At 38.4% G+C, this 14,415-nt stretch overlaps 2 protein-coding genes across 5 annotated transcripts in view; one reads left to right on the forward strand and one right to left on the reverse strand.

Moving 5' to 3' along the window:
* CEP89 (centrosomal protein 89) overlaps positions 1-14,415 on the forward strand; it is a 129,382-nt gene that overhangs the window by 88,124 nt on the left and 26,843 nt on the right. The window lies entirely within an intron of this gene.
* Positions 3,720-14,409, reverse strand: LOC127034358 (E3 ubiquitin-protein ligase RNF182-like). The gene is made up of 2 exons (XM_050923123.1): positions 14,341-14,409; positions 3,720-4,548 (listed from the first exon to the last, which is right to left on the reverse strand). The coding sequence occupies exon 2, from the start codon at positions 4,530-4,532 to the stop codon at positions 3,807-3,809; it is 726 nt and encodes a 241-aa protein (XP_050779080.1). The 5' UTR covers positions 4,533-4,548; positions 14,341-14,409; the 3' UTR covers positions 3,720-3,806.

Raw genomic sequence — 14,415 nt, forward strand, 5'->3', positions numbered from 1 at the left:
GCCTATCAACTAAGCCAGGAAGATCATCTGGCATGTTCCATCTTGTATTCTCCCTACATGCAAGAGAGCAGATTAAAAGTATTATGTCCTGGCAAAGGACTCAGAATTTTTATTCTTCTTTGAGTGACTGCACATGTGCATTCCACTCTAAGTGCACACATCCCGAGCATGATCGCTGGAAATTTTTCCCTCAGTGGTACCTGTTCAAGCAGCTTAAGCACCCTCTGCTGCCATGTGCCATTAGCACCGGTATAGAGCGCCCAGCCAACTTCACACCCCCTCAGTCTTTTATGAAGAATTATTTTAATAAAAGGGACAGTCATCTTGAAATCTAATCATTTTCAAAAAGGGAATTAAAAGTATTTGGTTACCATGCTTTCATCTGGATCCCCTTAAGTTTCTACAGATTTATCACCACATTTTCCTATGTTTTCTCAGCACAGATGTTCTAAATAGAGACTCACACATTCAGCAGGGAGGCTGATTGGCTGTACAGGAATTCTGATTATAGATTGAACAAATACGGATTCATTTTATTTTGAACTCTTTCAGGTTTATCATTTACCAATGCTAAGTTAAAAAATGAAGCAGTGCAGTTTTTAGGGGAGGTAATCACAATCAAAGTATCACTGTAGCAATTTTACACAACTCTACAGTTTTACCAATACAGTTATAAAATGCTTGAGCCATGGTTTTTCTCCCATTCATATGTATCCAAGTTTAGTAAATGCATCCCTTAAAAAGATGCCAGTTTGTAATCTTCTTAAATGTCAGAAAATCTGCATTTATTTAACTGCATTTTTGTCATGTTATGTGACACTAATGTATGAGCTGGAGAAAACATTTTCAGAAAAATTAGCCAATAATTTAGGTGCAATACACACTACCAACTTTCAGTGACAAAGTCTCTTATTTTCAGAAGCTTGTCAAATCCAGAGCATAAGATAAACTTTAAATACATTAGGACCTTGAATTATTAATGCAAATTTGAAAAAGCTGACTGGGGACTACAGCAATAAAGAAAGGAAAAGCATAAATAGGAACTAATAAAAAGTAAAAAAAAATACATGTCTTTAACAAAGCTTTCTTAAACAAAAAAACTTGCAAACAAAAATAAAAATGTTATTTAAGCATATGACAACCACTCAGAAGTAAGTTTGGCAGCATATTCAGCAATCATGATTATGGTGTTATCTGAACTATGAGCTTTATGTCTTTCTTACAAGCACTTGTAATTTGTTTACACCCTAATCATATATCAGCTAATCCAGCCTATTAAATAGAGATTTTGATAGATAATTTAACCACAATATCCTATATACAGAAATACAAGTCATTGAGTGTTCTGTAGAGAGTCTGATTCTTGTATTGATTTAAAACTGGAAAAAATTAAAATAAGCTTAATTTTTGATCTAAGCACAAGTATTATCAAAGTTATTAAATATTTTTATAGTTGCAGTACCTTTTTAATCTTAACTAGTAGCACAGTTTCTCACATAGAGCCATATTGTATTCTCTGCTTTTGCAAGTAGAGGTGACAAAGATTCAAGAGATCCCAGTATAAGGAGCGTGGAAGGAGAAAAGGATGTTTCTTCTTTGAAGTTTGCTTGTGTGGATCTTCCACTGTAAACATGCTTTGAGTGTACAACCTTGGAATTTTTGAATAGCAGGATCTCTTGGGACTACACAGACCCTACTTTATGTGGGATGGGAAAATGCTTAGGAGCCGGTCAGTGCTGTCCTTAGATCATTCATGGGATCAATGCAAAGCAAGATGTGCTACAATACATTCCTTCTTTCCCAAGAACTGAGCCTTTTATGGTCACAAAACTATCAGCCTCTGCTGAATTAGATAGCAAGAGACCAGAACCTGAATAATCAAATCAGCGTTTTCTGAGTTATAGGAACAACCTGTGAGAAGGTGGTTTGTCAAGGCAGAGATTGTCTCTTACTGTGCATTTATACAGTATGTAGCACTATGGGGGATCCAGCCCTATGTTGGTCTTTTAATACTACTAACAGTAGTAATTAACAATACACTTATTTTATAGAAAGGCTGACTGAGTGAAGTTCATGTTTTGGCAAACCCTACTTTTAACTTTGCAGACTTGTGACAACCAAAAAGCAGTGTAGTGGGGGCAGTTCACCTGCATGTTGGAGAAGGGAAGGGTGCTGGGAGACTTCATGGAGCCCCTCCCATAGCATCAAAAAGGTTATTTCGGGGAAAGGGAAAGGAAGGAGCAGGCTGAAGCTGAACAATCGTTCAGTGGCTCTGTACAGCGTGTATCCCCATCACTGAGGGTATACAAAAGCCAGGCAGAGAGAATGCCATCCCTCTGTGAAGCCTGTTTAGTTAGCCTTTGTGCATGAGTGGATTTGGTTTAGTGACACACAGTTCCACCTTTTTATATGCTCTTCTGGAGAAAAAAAATAATTTCGTACATTTCCTTTTGAGTTCCATAGAGTACAAGTTAAATGATCTTTGATTTTGAGGCCTCAATGAAAAATAAATCAGGAGCTGATATTTAATCTGTTGGCATATTAAACAACATTTGGGATAGCTATAGATTGCTTTAAAATGAAATAGTGCATGACCACTTAAAAAAGCATAAAACCATTGTTTTTTATATATAATGTTTATTACATGGATTTGTAAGAACACCTATTTTAAAGCTATGCATGTTTATTCTTAATTTGCTACCAAAATTTCATTATTCTTCAGAAGTCTTACCCATTGGTAGTTTGGGGATTTACTAGATACTTATTTTGTACAAATCTTTATATAAAAGCCCTCGTGCATACCATTTTTCAGTTTAGATTCTGGTTTACACTAGAACCATACAAAATTCAATTACCTTTTTAAAAATAAAATTTAATGCAACAATATCAAGTAGGTTCAATAAAAATGTTCAGAAAAATGAATCAACCATTTTTGCATGTGGAATTAACATTAATATAAAATAAAAACTCGTTTCTGTATTTTTTTTAAATTGCCTGTAATTAATGCCTTGATTTTAAGGCACCATATATATTAGTAGGCGTTTTTACAGAACATTTTGAAGACAGTTCTTAAAGCCATTTCTACTCTGATGTGCTCTGACATACACTATTCAGAGCATTATATTTTAGAAATAGCCATAGTTTCTGAAAAGATTCTGGAAACGTCTCTTTCGAAAATACTTAATTTGTTTTTATGTCCCTTTGAGATTTAGTTTAACTATATATTGCTTTCTCCAAGGTTTCAACAGTACATGAGTTCTTAATTAAAAAAAAATTATTGCACTTTTATTTTGCTTTTAATTCTAGATCCTGTATTGGTTCTCATCATCTGAGTATTTAAGTGTCCAATCAAGTACCATACAGAATTTGAAAAAGTAATTTAAGGTGATGTTTGAAATATGTTTTTATAGCAAGTTGTACTCAAAATATTTCTGATCTTCATTCTTTTTTAAAAAAAATAGTACCAGCATAATGTAGAAAACATCAATTTCATTTTTATCACTTTCACCTGTGTATTCTTGACACGATGAGGTGTTTATGAAATTATACATTGTTCAAGGAAAGGGTAATATTAGCTACCACCTATTTAATAATAATATTACCTTGCCAATTTTCTGGAGTTTACACAAATGGTGGTGGTGCTTTTTGTTTGTTTAAACATAGGCCTTTGTGTTAGTTATAGCTAAGAAATGGGACCACGAAAGACTTAAAATCATATTGCAATCACCTTAATAGTCCATAATATTGGAAGTCTGTAGTTATCATTCAAAGTTTAATTAAAATGTACAGTTTGATAACGCAATTCCTCAGCTTCTTGAAGAGCAGTCACACATTCCCTGCCAGAGGCATTGACAGAAACCATACACAAGACATACAGTTAGACTTGAGGGAACAAGACTGACGCACACAATTCCTAGGGTCACTTTCTGAATCACTAATAAATAGATTCCAAGAGGCAGTGAGCCAAAGTAGAAAAATCCTAACAGCCATACCAGTATTCTGGGTACATGATTACAAAGCTTAGAGAAGAGATCTTGGTCTAGCTGACTGTGAGAACTGACAGATACTGAGTCAAGGCTATGGTCTGCGTAATAATCTGAGATAGTGTTTTGGCTTGGCGTCCTAGTAGAGTCTCTCTGTACTTCCATAATTGTTATTACTAAGCAATTTGAAGATCCATGAGAGGGGCTTGAGAAAGCCAAGTTCTTTGGTGTTAAAACTACTTCTTTATAGTCGGAATTCCATATTGTTTTGTCTTTTAACATGAGTTTGGACATAACGTTTGTATCATTAGGTAGTCCTTCAACTTCATCTTCATGCAACTGTGTCTCACGGCGGCAAAAAGGACAACTAATGCAAGGACAGCCATCTCCTATGTGAAGTATTTTAGTCAAACACCTAGCACATACTCTGTGAAGACAGTTCAGTATTTTGGGTTTACGACTATGAATGTTAAATCTCTGGTAACAAATTTTGCACTCCAGCTCATCATTTGGCACCTTTTCTTCCCCTTCAGTGTGAGGGTAACTCATCTTTAATTTAGGCACACTGTCAAAAGAAGAAGTCAGAGAAACAACAAGTTACTGTATGCCTCTAAAAATCTTTTGACATTAATTTTCCCAAGAATAAATTCTACTGTTGGTTTTAAGGAGTAGGCAAAGGAGCTGGAAGCAAGCCTCATATTAAAATCGCCTAACATTCCACTATAACCTCCTTTGTTTTCAATTGTATATAACTTGCCAAGTTTGAGCTGTGTTGGCTCAAGTTTTCTATGCTTGGTATCTGGCTCAGACCGAATGTAAGCTGCAGAAAAATTGCCATTTGCGTATGAGTAGTAGTACTTGCTAGAGGCTTGCTTCTTACATTTTCTGAGAATTCCATCTGCAATGCACGTTTTCGTGCATCACTTTAAAGCAGCCATGAAGACCAGAACATGTGGATGAGAGAAAAACAAGGATGTTCCTCCTTTTCACTGCCATATAAAAATACTTTTTGATCTAGGGGAAGGAAGGAGCATTGGGCCAGGAGGCAGAAGACCATGAGTTTAAGTTTCACCTCACGTACCATTTCCCCGCCCCATCACTTTTCACAGGATCCCTGCCTTTTTGAATTTTATTTTTTCCTGAAAACGCAAGGGCTGTTTTAACTGTCTGAACCAAGCATCATGTGGGTATATATATAGGCAAGATTCTCTATCCAGCTTTACCTGAATACATCAGTTCTAACAGGCAGCAACCCATTTTTTCTTATCTGAGATTGCCAGTTATTGCATACTGTTGATATTTTAATGTTCATCAGTGGAACAGAGAGTTTTAAAAATGCCATCAAGTTAAGTTGCAAAAGTACTTTTATGTTATCTGTAATTCAAGGTATGAGTAATATAGCCCAAAATGACTACTAAGGCACTTCCTACAATCTAACATTGACAAGTGTTTATAGTTTGCTTTGCCTTGGAGATGAATCTTGTTATCAATCATGAATACTCCTGTAATACGGTTCTGTATGTCTGAATCCAAAAAGGAGGCACCACAGTTGCTCATTTTAGCAGTGCAATATATTTAAAGTTACTGAACAGAGACATGATTGTTTAACTATAGTGGTTTCCCTGTGGCACGTTTGTATTAGTCATGCTTTGGGATTATACAGCTGTTTGTGAAACTATAGCAATTTCTGACCAGTGTGACACGGCATTTCTCAGCAATGTGTTTTTCCTCAGCTTTTTTCCAGAAAAGTTAATTAATTTCCACTCTGATTTGTTAGTAAGTAAAATTAGTCCTTTCTCAGAACATCAGGCTCAAATTACTACATAGCAGGTTGTGTTAATGGAAACAGGCAAGATGATATTATAATAAAGCTTTGCTATTGACTTAAAGAGGTACATGATGGGACCCAATCCCCGCTTGCATTAAAGTTGCACGTTCTTTTAAAGTAGTAAAAATTAAGATATCGATCCTGTAAACACTTACACATATAAGTAACTTTATTAAGATAATGTTCCTATGGAATTCATGTACATGAAGTTATATGCCCATATGTTTGCAGGATTGGAGCCTAAAGTATTTGAATTCATGGATTGAGTCAATTCACCATTTTTATTTTTGGGACTGTCATGATCTTGAGTCTCTTTACTCTGTTTATGTTTACCATTTTGGGTGTACTATCAGACCCTTTAAAAGGTATAAATCACCTTGGCAACTGAACTACTCTAATGGGTAAAGTTCCAAAGGTACCTATGACATTGATATCTAACAGGCTTCTTCATGTTGGCAACAGCTGTACGAGTCTTTGACCTGTGAACCATGTACTGTATGACTACTGACGTGAGACACTATATTTGGTAGGGATAAAAAAAGTAGACTTAAGTGAAAGACATCTTTCAGGATTTAAATATCAATAATTACAAATTGTTTACAGAGGAATGCACAGAATCCTAAATTATTCTAATGTTTCCTTCATGTGTGCAGTTTAAAATATATTTCAAAGAAGCTTGCTGTTTAATTTTTGAATCTTCCTTGTAAGTTACATTTTAAACTCAATTTTACATCCTCAGCATGGGAACTGGTGTTCTCTCTCTGTAGAAAGTGTGTCACTATTTTTAGAAGAAAAAATGTTGGTGTTTTACTGAATTTTTAACTCTTTTTTTTTTTAAAGAAATCTCAATGCACTAGTTTAACTCAGTTATTCAATTCTAGAAAAATTTATGGCTGAAGCATAATTCATTTGCTTTCTTCTACTGACTCTAATAAAACAAGTTTAATGTGTAATTTGTATTGCAATTACCATTATTGCTGCATTCAACCTTCAGAAGACAAGATTATGGAAATCTGTTCTGTATGCTATGTCAATTTCTTTATCATAACATGTCAATCTAATCTTAGTATACCCTGTGATTAGAGACTGAGGACAGTTAAAACTGGTCAGTCAGGGCTTCCCAGAAAAGAACCTAGGCTCCTAAAATCCCTCAGATTGCCATTTTTGACCTGAATGTTTTAATTTTCCTTTCCTCTTGAGCAGTGGTCACCAACTGGTCAATCATGATCAACTGGTCAATCCTGGAGACTCTCCCAGTGATCTCTGGCCACTAAAAGTCCAGCCACACAGTACTGCCACTAAGGCCCCATACCACTGCCGGAAGTGACTAGCGCAGCATGCTCCCCCGGGGTTGGGTGCAGGGGTCTCCATGTGCTGCTCCTGCCTGCAAGCACTGCTCCCGCAGCTCCCATTGGCTGTGAATGGGGAACTGCGGCCAGTGGGAGCTGTGCTTGCAAAGAGGGGCAGCGTGCGGAGCCATGTGCCCTGCCCCCAGCAGCCTGAGGTGTGTTGGCCCCTTCCGGGAGCTGGGGCAGGTAGGGAGCCTGCCGTGCTTAGCCTGGCTGCACTGCTGACTGGGAGCCGCCTGAGGTAAGTGCTGCCCAGCAGGAACCTGGCCCAACCCCCAGTCCTGAGCCCCCTCCTGGAGCCAGCACCTCTGCCCCAGCCCAGAGCCAGCACCCCATACTTCTTCCTGTACCCCAACACTCTGCCCCAGACCAGAGCCCCCTCCTGTACCCAAACTGCCTCCCAGAGCCCCCTCATACCCCAACCCGCTACCCCAGGCTCAGCCTGGAGCCCTCTTCCACACTCCAAACCCTTCAGCCCAGCCCGTTCAACAGAATGTGACTGAAATTGATCTTTCTTAGGTACTACTCTGGAGAATCTACACACTGCCAAGTTATTCAACGTAATTCCTCAGTGCATATGCACATAAAACAAACTATTATAACAGTGTAATTATGCATTCATCCTATTGATCAAAAATTAAATTGTATGTATTAAAGAGCAAAAGCTTTTTTCCCCAATTAGTTCCAATACATAGAAGAGAGAAATTCCAGTAATAGCATTACAAGCATCTATGCCTGTATTTACTCAGGCTTTTTCTGAGAATTGGGATGGGAATTCTTCCTTTTCATTTAGTAGACATGGCAGTATTTATTGTCTTGAAATATTATTTTAGATTATTTATGCTTTTTAAAGTATGTATGTTGAGTATTTACTTTAGGCACTCTATAAATAAACATTACAAACATTAGAATTTTTTAAAATTTTCATTTAATGTCATAATTTGCAATAATATGATAAGTCAATGGCTACTACTGACATTTCAATATGTATGACCCTTGATTCATAATAAAACATACAACTTGGTCATCCAGAGTATATTCCCTTATCCAGTGCTACACACTACAGACCTCATTTGCTATCTAAGGGAGTCTTTCAATTGACTTCAGTGGGATTTGGATCAGGCCCATAATGCATATGTGCCAAGCAGCACTTCTAGGTGTTGCAGGAGCCCAAGCTCTGAATTTCCTGATGTGTAGCTCTAAATCACAGCCTTACTTTCTCTTCATGTAGTTTTTGCATTGATGGCACTAATTTCTGTGGTGATAATATCCTGCTAACCTCTGCAATTTTAGATATCATTGACAAAAATTCCAGAGGCCTTCCATGTGTATACAACACTTGTGGATTTAAACACAAAGCATGGGTCATCTCACACGCTTCTGGAACCTTTAGAGCTCATTGCCAACAAGAACCTTGAGCAGTGGGGAGCATGCCTGAACAATCTGACTGCACAAGGCCTAAAGAAGGAGAAAACCATGATGCTGGAGCTTCAAGTGGTCAGACTAGCTCTTCTCAAATTCTAAACTCAGATTATCAGATGCTACCTTACAGTACTGTTGGGCACCACCAGAATCCTGGTTTGTCCAATCATGGTGGGACCAGAAGCCCAAACCTTGTCCTTGGAAGAGGTCCAGCTTCTTTCAGTCAGAGCCAAAGGAACCCTGAATCAAGAGGCAGATGGACTGAGCAGAGGCTCTTTAGAAGTCCACAGATTCTTTATGACAGACCTCTTAAATACATTCTAATTCAGACCATCTGCAGCTGACTCTGTGACTATAGAATAGGAAAACCTAAGCCAGATCATCTTCTCTATGAGAAGAGAGAGACTTCTGACTTTAAGGTAGAAATCTACTGTCAAAAAATATTCAGCAACCTCGTCAAAGTTTTGCTTCTGGTGTGAAGAATGGCAGACAGAACCAAGAGACTCAGGCATACCAGTGATTATTGATTTCTTACAAGATAGAATGGCTTGGGTTGCAAACAAACCAATATAACTAGGCAGGTATTGGTCATCATCAGTCTATTAAATCTTGAGCAAGTTTTCCAGGTTCACTGACAGATCACTCCCAGGTATCAAGTAGCAAAACCATCAAAAACAGTGAGACCCATCTCCAAAAAATGGGTTCTGCCTTTTTCCTGACAACCCAGCCATTTAATTTATTATGTTCATTCTTTCTCTCTTTTAATAAAAGCTGCTTCCTAGCCATGGCTTCTTAAGTATGTGCACAGAAAGGATACACATGTGTAATTAAGAAGACTTATTCCTTCCTTATGGAGATACCATTTACTACCTTAAGTTAAGGCTTAGGTTGAAGTCTTGGTGCGAGAATCAAGCCCTATTATATTTAACATACAGAACAGCATTGACAGCTTCTGTGTGATAGGAAAATGATTGAAGCCTGGTGATGAAGTGTAATGGATAACCTAGAAAAATTAATATAGATGTTTACTTTTAACTTGTATGTAGCTTTTGAACTCTGGTCATAGCATAAAGCAGTAAGATGACAAGGGCAAAAAGTGACCCTAGTGACTTCCTATTACAGCTGTTTTAGATACCTGTCCTGCTGTTGTGGTGGTGCTCAGTTTCTATGAAATGGAAATCAGTGGCTAGCCATTTGTGCAGACCATCTCCTCTTTGTTGCGAAAACCTTGAAAACGACTTCAGTGCAACCTAAAGACTCAAATGAGAAGGAAAATTAATGCCACATTATTGGCTTAAAAATTTCATGAGTTGTAAGCCAGTCTCATGAATTTTGGGGTCCTGACATGATATTTGGAAGCTTGGGTTTGAAAATATTACAAATTTGAACAGAAATAACTTTATCTGCACTTTTCCGAGAGCCTGCATGAGGACTATAGTATTTGGTGCTTAGTGGTTTGATTTTCAGAGATATTGAGCAAGGAGACTTCCATTGAAGAAAATAAACACCACTCTGAAAATCATTCTACAAAGCTGATTATAGCATAGCATATCTTATATAATGTTACAAGACACAAGGATAAAGTTCAAGTGACTACTCTAGAAGTACAGTAATTCCTCTAGAAGTCCCCATGGCTGTGTTGACGGTTGCGTTACTCCTAAAGGGACTCAGACTATACATTTTCCAGACAGTGTCAAGAGGCCAGTGTTTCTGAAATCTTGTAAAACACTAGTTGTGTCCAGTGTTTTAATACCATTTCATAATACTGAATCAGTTTGCAGAGTATTTTATCTCCACAGTGTTCATGAATTTAGTAAGTCTGAAGTAACTAATGAAATGCAGAATTTTCATTTATCTTAACGCGCCTCTTCAATGCACAATGGCAATTCTTTTTATTTAATGTGAAACTTAGTCAAAACAGATTTTATATTTTAGATTTTATTTATATATATAAATAAAAGATCACAAATGCATAGCATGTGCATGACTGTGATGATCCTACACACAATATTAAAGCCACCTCAACATTAGGGTAACCAGATGTCCCGATTTTATAGGGACAGTCCAGATTTTTGGGTCTTTTTCTTATACAGGCTCCTATTACCCTCCAGTCTCGTCTCGATTTTTTACATTTGCTGTCTGGTGAACCTACTTCAACATAACCTCCCTCATTCCTGGTTTTGTCTCAGCCAACTGCTCCTCATCTATGTGCTGATATTAACCAGGCACTAAGATATCTGAGTGATTGAGGTCTTTGCATATGTGAATAATAGAGTTATCTGCATATTTCTGGTATGTGAGCCTGTGATGAAGTTTCATCTTTTCCCCCAGTGGCTATATATAGATGCCGAGTAGGGCAGAAGAGAGAATTAAATCTTGAGGTATTCTACAGGCAAGAAGCCTAGTGATAAAGGAGTATTTGCCCATCACTATCCTGTGTACAGCCTTTGAGGAAGGATTCAAATAGTTTTAGAACATTTCCATTGATACCTGCCACATCTCTTAGGTAGAAGAGCAGCAGTGTATGATCTACCATATGCAATGCTACCTAGAAGTCCAAGGGAGATTTGACACCAGGTAGTAGATGTCAAGTTCCATTGCATCTAGTGACCGTTTCTTCAGAATTCATAGGTTTATGGCATGCTTTAAGGAGATGGAAAAAGTTAATTTTTCAAATGGTGCATTGACCATATCTCTCTTGGAAGAAATCATATTTATCCTTCGCTTTCCTTTGCCAACTAGGAAGGGCAAGGATTGGACCCAAAGAAGGTTCAATGTATCCTGGACTTACTGTTGCATGAATGGACAGAACTTTGAATAGGAAGGTGTCAAGATACAATGTGTGTGTGGTTTCTGGTTCACACTATCCTGAGATACCTTGGATGTGGGTGATCTTCTCTGTGAAAAGATAATAGTTCCTCCCAGCAAACGATACAGGTCTCAGGTGTGGATTGCAGACAGACTGGGTTGATAAGTAGTTCTCAATCTGAATTGTTCTTTTAGGTGTGGTTAGGAAGCCAGTATGGAGGAGGACAGAAGGGATGTCTACATGTAACCTGTCCTCAGAGTAGACTTGTAGAAACCCTTTGCGTTCCAAGCTGTCTACCTCTGCCAGAACTTTCCAGTTACTGTCCCAGGCTTTGTCAAGGCAGAGAGTAAGTCTTGTAGAAAAAAGATTGGTCTTCTGCAAGGCCCAAGAGCTACCAATCTAGCTCTAAGAAAGATGGTGACTCTGTAGGGGTTTAAGAATCAAAGAAATGTCAGAATAGTGAAAAATGGATGAGGGGCAAATATTTGATGTGGATCTATCACCCAATTTTGTTGATTCCTCCCCAACTGCAAGAGTCCTGAAATGCAGATTAATGTAAATCAGAAGGATTAAAAACTGAAATGACTACGGCCAAGTTTGTCCCATTTTTGACCAATTTATTAGCTTTGGGGGAGGGGGGGATAGTTCAGTGGTTTGGGCATTGGCCTGCTAAACCCAGGGTTGTGATTTCAATCCTTGAGGAGGCCATTTAGGGATTGGGGGCAAAAATCTGTCTGGGCATTGGTCCTGCTTTGAGCAGGGGGTTGGACTAGATGACTTCCTGAGGTCTCTTCCAACCCTGATATTCTCTGATTCTAAAGCTACATCTGTGTTGGGGTGTGTGGATGTGTTCCACACCAGCAAGTGCTGCTAAATGAATTCAGCATATGGAGGGCAGAGACAGGCAGAATGCCGACAGAGTGCCTTCTCTGGGTATATCTACACAGCCTGTGGAAGCAAACCTTTCAGCCTGGCTTTGTGGGGCTCACACTAGTGCTCTAAAAATAACTGTGTAGACTACACTTTGATGATGTGGCCCAGAATGGTGCCTGGGATCTGAGAGCTAGTGAGGGATCAGGCTTCAGAGCCCAAGCTGCAACTTCAAAGTGTTGTCTGCACAGCTATTTCTAGAGCACTACTGCGAACCCCACAAACCAAGTCTGCGCATCTGGGCTGTGAGGCTTGTTGCCACAGACTGCGTAGACATACCCTCTGAGGCTGCTTAAAAGGGTGGAGCTTGTGTTAGCTCTAGCTGCAAGTGAGTGGGGCCAGGGCCATGCCTTGACTAGGTGTTTATCACACTGGTACACAAACACTCCTATGCCTTCCATTCTGTTATGTAGTCATTTACACTCGTTTACACCAATGCAAAGTGGGTATAAAATATTATCAAATTAGAACAGTCATGTTTTATGTTCACTTTGCACAGCTGTAAATGGCTACAGAATTGCAGGGCAGTGGAGAATCAGGAAGCACAAGCCCAATTTGAATATCCCCCCTTAGTCAGCAAAGCACTTAGCACACGAATAGTTCTATTGACTTCAGTGGGACTACTCACCTGCTAAGTTCTTTGCTGGAATGGTGCATGGTTCATCAGCACCTTTTAGGATCAAGTTCTAAATGCTTTACTGGATAGGGATGGACTTAAGCACTATGGATGTACATACCATTTAAATGGTTAACCGATTAAGTGGCTGGGGTTGGGGCCCCTCCGGCCAGGGCCGGCGCAGCTGAGACTGGGACCACTCTGACCAGCACAGGGCTGCTGGGGTCCGCCGGCCGGCTCGGGGGTTAACGGTTAAGGCGGGTTAACTGGTAAAACTACTGCTTATCTGGTTAACCTTTTACATTCCTATTAAGCACTTGTTTAAACGCTTAGCTGAAAACTTTAGCTGCTCCATGTGCCGATGTACAAGGGGAAGGGGGAGCTCTCTACAGCATCCCTCTCCCCTAGAGCACCTATTTACAAGCAAGCAGAATCTGTCTTTTTAAGACTACAGCCATGTGGGCATATTTGAATTTGCAACAGTTGAAGATAAATATTTTCAAAATTTCAGTTCAGAGAATTTCTAGTCATACTGCATGAGCTGCTTCCAGCACAAGATTCTATTTTCAGATCACATGGATGTAGTGAGGAGAGTATCAAAATTACAGCCTATGATGAATTATTGTATCCCATCTGGAATCATTAGCAGAAAACCCCCTTTAAAAAAGAAGTGCATGGGGTATCATGATGCTAAACTGACAAGCCATATACTCCTGGAGGTTCCACATGGTGACATGCAATGTAACAGAGAAATTGATTCTAAAAGCTGAAGAGATACATTTTATCAGAAGTATTTTTTAAAAATTTCTAGGGTTCAGACTTACATAATTGGTTATTTTATTAATAGGAAGGAAAAACGTCACTAGGACAATCTTTTAAAAAAGCAACTACTAGCTGAAGTGGCAAAATATTTTAACATGACAAATGTATAGAGCATATTTTCTGGCAATATATTTACTCTGTGAGCTGTTTTAGAAAAGTACCCTTTTCAGGAGAAAGTGTTCATGTACAGTAATTCCAATAAAATATTTTTCATATTATGAAAAACCATTATACAGTTAATTTAATAAGAAAATCAGTCTAATTTTTTCTCATTGTTGTAAGATTAAAAATATGCCATCCAATAGTATTTATTCCTATTTCTTTGTGTTGTAGACAGATAATTAGACTTGACTGTTGAATTAGTGGGTAAGCAACATGTGTTGTGAAGAGCAGCTTTACAGCCAGAAAAGTAAACCCATTTTGTTTTCCTGCTTTCTGTCATTTTCACTCAAAATAAAAACATAGGCATAATATGTAGTATTCAGACTGTACACATCTCTGATATATGCAGTGGAAAGTACATGCATCATACCTATCAATTAATAAATATTCTAAAAAAAGATCATATCAGTGCACCTTACCTGATTTATTTAAGCAAGGCACGAGTGAGTAAAAAACGTATTTAGCTGGTTATTTTGTCCATAGTAATTATCCTT

This window comes from Gopherus flavomarginatus, chromosome 14, assembly GCF_025201925.1.
Source record: "Gopherus flavomarginatus isolate rGopFla2 chromosome 14, rGopFla2.mat.asm, whole genome shotgun sequence".
NCBI lineage: Eukaryota > Metazoa > Chordata > Testudines > Testudinidae > Gopherus > Gopherus flavomarginatus.